At 34.2% G+C, this 11392-nt stretch overlaps 1 protein-coding gene across 2 annotated transcripts; it reads left to right on the forward strand.

Annotated features, from left to right (window-relative positions):
* The first annotated feature begins 325 nt into the window (after window positions 1-325).
* On the forward strand, window positions 326-11107 carry LOC114312063 (uncharacterized). Of its 2 annotated transcripts, XM_082883123.1 has the most exons (9): window positions 347-813; window positions 7569-7779; window positions 7848-8083; window positions 8242-8448; window positions 8528-8617; window positions 8688-8774; window positions 8849-9205; window positions 9334-9426; window positions 10901-11107. In XM_082883123.1, exons 2-9 carry the CDS (start codon window positions 7575-7577, stop codon window positions 10916-10918), a joined length of 1293 nt encoding a protein of 430 aa, XP_082739249.1. In that variant the 5' UTR covers window positions 347-813; window positions 7569-7574; the 3' UTR covers window positions 10919-11107. The 2 variants fall into 2 exon arrangements, with proteins under 2 accessions (XP_082739248.1, XP_082739249.1); XM_082883122.1 differs by lacking the exons at window positions 7569-7779; window positions 7848-8083; window positions 8242-8448; ... (3 more) ...; window positions 9334-9426; window positions 10901-11107 and adding an exon at window positions 3708-7481 and having other exon boundaries at window positions 326-813.
* The last annotated feature ends 285 nt before the right edge of the window (window positions 11108-11392 follow it).

Consider the following 11392-nt stretch of genomic DNA (forward strand, 5'->3'; position numbering starts at 1 on the left):
ATAAACTAGACATCATTATCAACAACTTTGTAGAAGAAATCATCTCGAAATTTTGAGTATAAAATTATCTAAAAATTCGGGTAACATGCTGGCAGATTCAAGACAGATTATTCTCAACACAGTTTCAGATTTAGTTAAAAATTTGTATAAATTCGTAGAAAGCTCAAAAATTATTTCCAAAAATTTCTGGATAAACTAGAATCATTACACTACAAGAAAATGAGCTATTTGAGTCCCATTATTTGTGACAGAAACATTTGCAGACTCAAAAATGTGTTATTAGAGTCGGCAAAGTAGGACCGTCTCAAAAAACATTTACTTAGTGTTATTATTTGAGTCGGCAGACTATGCCGTCACAAAAACATTTTATTTGCGTTGGCCAAATATTTACCGTCGCAAACAAAAATTATTTAATTTTTTTTCCACTTTTTTGGCTCCAAAAACTACATCGCGCGCCTTTTTTTGGCGCCATTTCAGGTCTCTTTTGTGTCGGTATTCTTTGCCGTCACAAAAAGTAATTGAAAAATATTGAAACGACATAGTTTTAGAACCTAATATATATACCCTTCCTCTTTATTTTTTTTTTCTTTTCTCTTTTGCCCTAAATTCGATCTTTGGTTTATCACTACAAACAAACTCTTCATTGACTCTCCACCGGCACCGCTGTTTCTCCTCTCCACCGGCACCGCCGATTCTCCTCTCCACCGGCACCGCCGATTCTCCATCTCCACCGGCACCACCGACTCTCCTCCCCTCCACCAACACCACCGACTCTCCTCCCCTCCACCAACACCACCGACTATCCTCTTGCGGGTAAGTGCTCTCTCTCTCTCTCTCTATATATATATATGTATATATATATATATATGTATATATATATATATCAGTCTCTGTAAGAATTTAGGTTTGATTTGTGTTCCATCTCCACCCCTCTTTCACCGCCGGTTCTCCATTTCGGCCCTGTTTTTCACCGAATGGGTTGGCTTGATTTGTACCCAAAAAATGTTCTCTGTTTATGTATGAGGGATTAATGGTGTATACTTTTGTATGAGGTTTGATTTGGCTTGTTTATGTACCCAAAAAATGTTCTCTGTTTTTCACCGAATGGGTTTGGGTTTGGTTTGATTTGGCTTGTTTATGTATGAGGGATTAATGGTGTATACAAACAAACTAGGGTCTTTCTCATCCCTATTATTCTGTTCTTTCAATTCTTTGAAAGCACAGCCTTGTCTTTCAAATCCACTCACTTTGTTCTTCATATCCCAATCTACACCTATCTGTATTTCACATCATAATTTAATCAAACCTAAGTATTACATGGTAATTTTGGTTGGTCAATTGGTCTAAGTAATAGGAAAAAATTTGAAAAGAAAGCCAATTTACCTTGGATGTCCTATGGTTCAATTCTGTAGAGATCAATGTCAACAATGACATCTAAATCAATTTTCAATGAGTTAATCTTTTGCTTGAGATAATATCCCACGAGTTCTTCCTCCGTTGGGTGAAATGTAAAGCCAGGAGGGACACATGATTCCATCTCCATTGATTTTTCTACTAAAATATAAAGACAAATATATTAGTGAGGGAGAGAGAGAAAAAAAAAATATATATATATATATATGTTACACATACATAAGAAAATATATATATATGCAGTTAAATTTAAACTTGATCATTTTAAAATAAATGACTACTTTAATAATAAAACTATCACCATCATATATATGATATATCATTCTGGTGAAGAATTTATATAAAAAAATTGTAAGAACATAAGGTGAAGAATTTATATAAAAAAATTGTAAGAATATAAGGATATGGTGAAAATTGCACTGAGCTTTTGAGAACGGTCAAGAAAGTCATTAAGAAAAAAAAAACAAACACAAGGACATGGTTTGAAATATATCTAATTTCAGTGCCTATCTTTTTGACTGGAGGGACTTTTGATTAACAACAACAATTCTGCTAAAGTACTACTTCACTAACTCATGAAATGGCATTTGTGAGGTTGGTAGACTATGGCTTTGGGGGTTCATATATCTATAAATTTTTTAAAGTAAATGCTTTGGTTGACCCACTTAATTCTTTCCACTCTAAATCCTTAGGTCCTCTATTTATATGTTGGAGGACAGTGATCATTGACTTAAGAAGGATAACCCAGACGTATTTTTTCTTATAATAATTTGTTATTTAAAAATAAAATTATATATTTTGTCATTATGTTAATATTATTTTTTAATTACAAATTATTATAATTTTATCAAAAAATTACGTAACATTAATCACAAAAATACATAATATATATCATAAAAATGCATAAAAAGTGCATATTCTCCCATTTAATATCAGAATATTAAAAGATAAGAGTTCGGAATGCAAGACATGTTTGTTTTGTATACGATGATCATGAATAGTGATGTACATTGTTGAACATCAGGTCATGATGATCTGTACCCATCAAATGGTCCTATATGTGTGATTCAACTGTGGTTGTCATTGAAGAAATGGCAGACCAACTAGGGTACCCACCAAACAAGATAGATATATTATATGGCCTAAACATGGCCATTTGCCTCATTGAAAGTACTTATAGGCAAGTTTATTGAACATAGCCGAAAATATTGACTTACATAGACACAAGCATGCTTAATATATGAATATGTATGTTCCTTTCAGTGTAGTCCACTCCATTGCTCATGCTGGTGGAAAATGTTTTCACACCAACCCTTAGAACTCAACTTCGTGAGTAGATATTTATTCAAAGAAAATAACTTGCTACTAGTGTTAAACAATTACTACTCTGTCACTCTCACTTTCACTCTCACTCTCTTGAATGTAACTTCCTATCCTACTAGTGTTAAACGCATACTCTCTCTCTCTCTCTCTCTCTCTCTCTCCATATATATATACAAATTTGCGTATGCTAGTTAAATAAATAAATAATTTATTGTGTGCCATTCAAATGATAAAAATATTATTCCTTAGACTTAAGGTCTTAAATTTTAATCCTCATACCCGCAAACATTAAGGGAAGCCTTTTTATTTTATTTTATTTTATTTTATCTTAAATTATAATTGTCCTGAATGGTTGGTAAGTAAGTATGCTATTTATACAATTGTTTAGAATTCAACTCTTATGCCAATTTGCGAGGAAGAAGTTTTTCATGAATTTCCTAATTCTAGCGTGGATCATCTATCTTTGACCGAACTAGAGAGGGGATTAGTTAAGATTTGCATAAATTTTTTCGGACATCCCTTGTCATTAAACCAAAAAAAAAATAAAATTGATAAGCTCAAACAAAACATAGGCACTAATAGGGAAGCCCGTATAGATCACAAAGGTATGAGAGCATATAAGGCAAACTTGGATGATGCAGTAAGCAAAAACAAGTGATAATCTCAAATTCATTCATGAACTCTGAAACATTATTCATTGATTATCCATTTACTATATATGAATCAGTTCAAAACCAAGAAATGGCTCTACAAAATATATATATATATATATACTGAAGGAATTTCCCAATTAATTTCACGATTTATTTTTTGTTCTTGGCAGAGTCTTATGCATAACTTCTAATGGTTTATTGTAGTTATACACATGTTCTAACTTCATAATTTAGGAATGCATAAATATATATTGTAGTTTGTAGCTCACTGTGTTAAATTGTAAACCTTTAGTAATTAATGTGATGTGATTTTCACAGGCAAAGTTAAGAAAAGTGGGACGATGGATAAAAGTTGGATTGATTTAGGAACTAGGATGTCAAGGGAGTACTTGGATGGGATTGATACATTCCTAAAGTTTGCATACACTAATAGGCCTGAAGGTTCATATATTAGTTGTCCTTGTAGGAATTGTGAGAATCGCTATAATTTTTCACGAGAAGTTGTGAAGGATCATCTTTACAGTAATGGCTTTTTTAAGAAGTATAAAAATTGGACTAATCATGGTGAATCATATGTTCCTTTGCATGGTAATGAGGATATGGAAACTTTGGTGGATTCAAATGTTAGGGATGATATGATTGGAATGCTAAACGATACTCTAAGAAATCCACATGTACATGTAAATGTTGAGGATGATGATCTAAGTACAAATGAGGCTTGCATAGGTCCAAATGAAGAAACTATAAAGTATTTCAAACTTCTACAAGATGCACAAAGTGAACTGTATCCAAGCTGTAAAAAATTCACATCATTGTCATTCATTGTTAGACTTTTGCATATGAAGGTGCTCAATAAATGGACAGACAAATCTGTTGACATGCTACTTGAGTTATTGAATGAGGCTTTTCCTGAAGGTGTGAAACTTCCAAGTTCATACTATGAGGCTCAGAAAGTAACTGAGGATTTGGGCTTCACATATGAGACTTGGGATGCATGCCCTAATAGTTGTATGTTGTTCCGAAATGATCATGCAAGTCTTGATGAATGTGTTGTTTGCAAGAGTTGTAGATGGAAATCGAATGATGGTAAAAGACATGGTAAACGTAAAGCTGCAAAACAAATGAGATATTTTCCTTTGAAGCCAAGGTTGCAAAGATTGTTTATGTCATCTAAAACGGCAAAGCTCATGAGATGGCATCAAGAGGAACGAATTGATGATAGTGTGTTAAGGCATCCTGCTGACTCCCTTGCATGGAAAGATTTTGATCGACAAAATAGCGTCTTTGCTAGTGATAGTCGAAGTGTAAGACTTGGGTTAGCATCTGATGGATTCAATCCATTCAGATCAATGCACATAGTTCATAGCACTTGGCCAGTCGTGTTAGTTCCTTACAACTTACCCCCGTGGATGTGCATGAAGCAACCATTTTTCATTTTGTCTGTACTTATCGATGGCCCAAAAGGACCTGGGGACAAGATTGATGTATATTTACAACCATTAATTGAGGAGTTGAAGGAATTGTGGAATGAAGGAGTTGCCACATTTGATGCATTGACCAATCAAATGTTTCAAATGCATGCAGCTTTGCTATGGACAATTAATGATTTCCCAGCTTATGCCAACTTATCAGGTTGGAGTACCAAAGGTGAATATGCTTGTCCTTGTTGTAACACGAAAAAGGTATCATGTTGGTTGAAACATGGTAAAAAGCATTCCTACATTGGGCATCGTCGGTTCTTGCCTAGCAATCATAAATTTCGAAAGGATAGAGTATCATTTGATGGCAAACGAGAATGGGGAAGCAAACCTAAATTGTTGTCTGGATCTGAGTTATTGCATCAGTTGGATTCAGAAGATATCTTGACCCAATACAAGATTGATGACCTTAAGAAAAGGCAACAGAGACAAAGAGAGAGGGGAACTTCCAAATCTCGAAGCCATAATTGGAAGAAGAAGAGTATATTTTATGAACTACCGTACTGGAAGCACAACCTAATTCGGCACAATCTTGATGTGATGCATATAGAGAAAAATGTATGTGATAATGTCTTGTGGACATTACTTGGAGTTGTGGGAAAATCTAAAGACAATGTGAGTGCTCGACGTGATTTGCAAGAGATGAATATTAGAAGACCACTACATGTGCAATCAAAAGGGTCCAACAAAGTGTACTTACCTCCTGCACAATTTACAATGAGCAAGAATGAAAAAGATATATTTCTCAAAGTACTAAAAGGAGTGAAAGTGCCAGATGGGTATGCATCAAATATTTCAAGACGTGTGCATTTAGAAGATAGAAGCATTGGAGGTCTTAAGAGTCACGATAGTCATATTTTGATGCAACAACTTATACCATTGGCTATTCGCAAATCCTTGCCCAAGAATGTGGTTCAACCCTTGATTGAATTGTGCAATTTTTTTCGGCAATTGTGCTCGAAGGAGAATCGTGCGGCTGATTTGGAATACATTCAAAATCGCATTAGTGTAACACTTTGTCATCTTGAGAAAATATTTCCGCCTGCATTCTTTGATATAATGGAACATTTGCCTATACATTTAGCTGATGAAGCTTTGATTGGTGGAGCAGTGCAATTCAGGTGGATGTATCCAATTGAAAGGTTTCTCCTTACGTTGAAGCAGTATGTGCGTAACCGAGCTTATCCAGAAGGTTCAATTGCTAAAGGTTACTTGATGGAAGAGTGCATGGAATTTTGTGCACGGTATTTGGATGATGTTGAAACTAGAAGTAACCGACCGGTGAGGAACTACGATGGTGGTGATAACATGGGTCGTGCTATTGGGGAGGGCACTATATTTTATCTTGACAATAATGCATGGACACAAGCTCATCGATATATCTTATTCAATACAAGTTCAGTTGCTCCATTTATAATGTAAGTTGCATCATCCATTATTATTATTCCCTCCCTCTCTCCTTTCTCCTCCCCTTCCTTTCCCTATGAAACAAGGAAATTATCTAACATATCTTTCAATTTACATAGCAAGCATCTTGAATTCCTCAAAAGCAAAATGCCACGTGCAGATGATCATCAAATTCAACGTGAACATTTTCAAACATTCCACACTTGGTTTGTGGATCATGTATGTATATTTAAATATATCATCTATATTACATAGTGTTTATTTATATTAACATTTTTTTATTTATATTGAATTTTGATTTTTTTTTTAATAGGTCCAAACTTTACGAGTGACAAATGCCACAATTTCTGAAGAAATCAATAAATTGGCAAATGGTCCTACTAACTTGGCGAGGAGATTTAATGGCTATATTATCAATGGTTGTCGATTTCGTATCAACACCATTGATAACAATCGAACAACTCAAAATAGTGGTGTTTGTTTGAAGGCAAATACAATGAGTTATGCTAGTCGGAAGGACAAAAATCCTCGTGTGGGAGCTGTTTATTATTACGGACGATTGATTGACATTATCGAAGTTCGGTACAGTAATGACACAAAATATGTGTTGTTTAAGTGTGATTGGATTGACAATATTCGCGGGATGAAAGAAGATGTCTTTAAATTCAAGTTGGTCAACTTTAAGCACTTGTTATATCGAGATGACCATCAAAATCATGAGCCTTTCATCTTGGCATCCCAAGCAGAGCAAGTTTGGTATGTCCCAGACCCTTTGGAACCAGATTGGAATGTTGTTGTGAAGATGTCTCAAAGAGGATTATTTGGTATGCAATCTAATGATCCTCAAGCTGAGCCTTATATGGATCAACAATTGGAAGAAAATGTTATGCTCCGGGATGAAGAAGTGGGCTGGGTGAGGGAAGGAACAGAAGGAGAGACATTTGATGTGTAATGAATTTTTGTAGTTGTATGATGATCTGAAAGTACTCTTTTTTTGTATTAATTATTTCTATTATCAATCCAATTAGTAATGCATTACAACTTGAGAATCTATTAGTTTATGTTTCTTTATATGTACTTGTATATTGTATTATCAATATATGAGTTCTGGTTCGCTAGGTGGACTACTGTAGCTCTGCTGGTTTTGTTGTGTTGTTTTGCCATTACAGGTGCTGTTTTGCTTTTATTTGTTTTCTAGTTTGTTAGGTTTCTTGAGGTATGCCTTTTGTACATCTGTATATTCTTCTTATCTCATTTTATAACTTACTTACCGAACAAAAATATATAATTTCAGGTACTTATGGGAAAAAGAAAATATGTTGCTGCTACTATGGGTGATGCATTATTACAGATGCGTGAATATGATTCAGATGGCATTGAAACCTCTCAATCATCACATACGTCTGTGTGTCGACCAAGAGATGTGACACCATCATTGGAGCTACAACCGCAAAGAAGTCAACCATCACTAGTGCCCACTGTTGTATTAGAGTCACGTGACTCCGGTATATATTTTTTGTCTTATGATATGTTTTGTATTAATTTTTTTTTTTTAATAAATTTTTTATTTCAGGTCCTTCTTCGCGGAGGCATGGTCGTGGTCGTGCTAAGGGAATCAAGGAATGGGGTACAGGAGCAAAGCTAAATGTAGAGTTCAATGCCATGTTTCAGCCACTTAATAAACTAGGACGGTCATTTAAGGGGCAGTTGGGTCAGATTGTGCGCAATCCACACCGAGTTCCTCTAACTTATCTTAGTTGGGGCTCAATACCTGAAGATATTGTGGAAGGCATTTGGAAGGAGGTTCAGGTATAAATTTATTTGTTTGTACATTCCATTTGTCTTGTTTATAATGCTTAATAATTTTATTTCAAATGTCTTATACATTTATAATGTTTGCTATTTTATTTCCACTGTATTAATTATAATGTTTGCTAATCTTACTTCCATTACCTTGTGTTGTGTAGGATAACTTGTTATATGCTCCAGAAGGGTTGAAGCAAGTGGTCATAGACTCATGTAACAAATTATGGAAGGATCACAAACATAAGACTAAGACTAATCACTACAAGCCTTTTAAAAATGATCCAAATATCAATGAAAAAGTGCCTTTGGACATTTTGCCAGAACAATGGAGGGTGATGGTGGAGTATTGGAGTAGTAAAGATGCAATGGTATACAAATATATTCATGTATCTCTTGTATGACATTTAATTAATAGTTTCGTAAAATGTGAATGCTTTACTTTTACAGAAGATTGCTAGTCGCAATTCTAAAAATCGAGAGCTGCGTGGTCCAGTGCATAGGACCGGGAGAACACCCTTTGCCGATGTACGACATAAGGTAATGATTTGTATTAACAATTATATAAAAATTAACTAAATGCTAACTCTTATCTGTTTGGCAATTTTAGATGATGACTGATGGAGAGAGCACTAACAAAATGAGTGTCTTCATGAAGACACGCATGATAACCGATCCAGATGTGAAATTATTTTTGGTATGGGCCTTTGCATATTGGTTTAATATTTTTTTTAACTGTGCTATTTGTATACTAATATCTTTAAATATTAGGATGAGTATAATGAGCAACTCTCAATGATAGACGAGCCCCTCAGGACAGAAGAGGTACAAGATAAGATTTTCCATAACCTAGTAGGAAAGGATGGACACGGATATTGCAAGACTTATGGGATAGGTGTGCCTCGAAGTGCAGTGTACAAAAAAGATGTCAGTCCATCACAAGCATCCTCATCATCGACTGTTGAGGAGATCACTCAACAAGTACGCCAAACAGTTACTGAAGAGATCGAGCAAAGGCTGACGGTTGAGATTGAGCAAAGGGTCACTGAGAAGTTGAAGGCAGAGTTCGAGCAAGTTAGAGCTTGGATGGACTTCATAAGGTCCCAAGGTGGCCTAAGTGGTATACAGGTGGAGTAAAAATGACTAACTGAATAACTTGGGCAATTTGTTTGTTTTTCTTTTCTTTTCTTTTCTTTTCTTTTCTTTTATTTCTATGTATCATATTTAATAAAATGGTATTGGTGTTGGTTATATAGCTTCCAAATGCCTCTAGTGGACGTCAACAAGTCAGGAAGTCTGTAGGAGATCATGACAGTCAAGATGATGAGTTGTTGGGTTCTCCTGTGCAGGTATCTCTATTACATAATGTAATATTCACAATCACACGCAATTGAGGTTAAGGGTTAGCCTACTGAAAACCCGATTTAGTGTTATTGTTGCTGTTGAACCTATTTTCGTGATGTTGAACCTAAAGTAAGACTGATTAGTGTTGAACCTATTTTGCATTTCTTAATAGTGTTGAACCTGTTTTGCATTCGTTTTGAGCAGCCATCAACATTTAATTTCAGCTTTCCTACAGGTGGACAAAACCATTTGATTAGTCTAGGATGAGAGGGATTCGAGTGGAGGATAGATTGGAAGGCCTCATCAATCTCATGGACATAATTTTTCATGTTCTTAAGACTGATTTGAATAGGGGTAATTTGGCTTTCAAAAACAAATTTGTTTCAATCTTTTCATAACTGTCAAAGGATAACAATGAAAATAGTGTATCATTTTTTACCAAAAAACTCAGTTTTATTTTTCAAATTCTCAGCAACCCATTCACAAAGTGGCTGACCGCATCCATCCTCCCATCATTTAGTGTCCTTTATTTGAACCCAAATGTATTTAGAGGAGTTGCACTCTCTGAGGAGATGATTCATGTCATTACTAGCTAATCCACATCGAGCACAAGTCAATTGAGGCCATATTCTTTATGAGTCTCATATGAGCAACCTTCCCTTAAGAATAAGCCAGATGAAATTCTAGATCCAATTCCAATCTCCATTACTCATGTCCTGATTAGCAATTTATAGTTAGCAGCAGTGAACTTACCACTAGTGGAACCAACCTAAAAAGGAGCATTTGTAAAGGTCACAAATCTGGGCCTATTTTATTTTGAGAATTTCTAGTATGGTTCAAGAGCACACCTAGTTTTCCAGCACTTCAATGTCCCAATTGCCTTCACTGTCCAGCACTGAGCTAGACAATTTGATTATAATCTAGACAATTTGATTATATTCAGTGAGGCCTAATAGTATAGCTAGGGAGTGTTTTACTAAAATTGAGTTTATGACTTGGTGAAGCTATATATATATATTATATAACCTAATATTTGATTTAATTTGTTATAATGACATGTCAACTTGATTTTGAGTCATGTGGCACGCTTCATAATGATTTTGATTTAGAAATTAAAATTATAGTTTTTCACGTCCTTGACTTAAGATAACAATTATTGGGAGTTTGCAAATCAAATTAGGTTTGATATCTCATCATTTTTTTTTTGTCTAGATTAAATACCCAAAAAAAAAAAAAAAAAAAAACATAAACATAAACAACAAAACATTGTCTTATAACAAAGTGTGTCCATGTCTTGCTTTTTCTGTGTTTTTTTTAGTGAGTATCTTGTGCATGGTCAATGTCATATGTATGATTAAGTTGATGTTCCAACCCATTACCTAAACCTCACGACAATACATATAAATCAAATATAATATATATATATATATTATATAAAATAAACAGTGATAGTAATTTTGTTTTGGTTTTTGTTTTCAGGTTTTGCATGAAGACTGATAGATGAATTAATGGTGGCATGGAAGCTAACTTTATTTTTGGACATATTATATTATGGCTTGAGATGTCAAGCTTTTTGTACTTAATATTTATAACATATTGCTACCATACTTTTTGTATTGATGTAACAAATTTTTTGTTAATATTTTGATGTCAATGAAGCTAAGATGATGACTGAATTTGTATAAATATTTTTGGTTTTTGAATGAATGAATGAATGAATGTTTATTGATTGAATGCATTTTTTTTATTAGATTTCAATGAACATAATACAGGTATTAATTACAAAAAAGAAATAACTTTTTTATGAAAATATATATATATATATATATATTTTTTTTTTGTGACGGCAACTAACAGTCTCAAAAAACCTATGAAATGTACAGGTGAATTTTTTTAGAGTCGGCACATTGCAGACACAAAAAACTCTATAGCGACGGTAATGTACCGACATAAATAGTAGTAGTATTTTTT

Source organism: Camellia sinensis, chromosome 8 (assembly GCF_055761805.1).
Source record: "Camellia sinensis isolate YWXY chromosome 8, ASM5576180v1, whole genome shotgun sequence".
Taxonomy (NCBI): domain Eukaryota; kingdom Viridiplantae; phylum Streptophyta; class Magnoliopsida; order Ericales; family Theaceae; genus Camellia; species Camellia sinensis.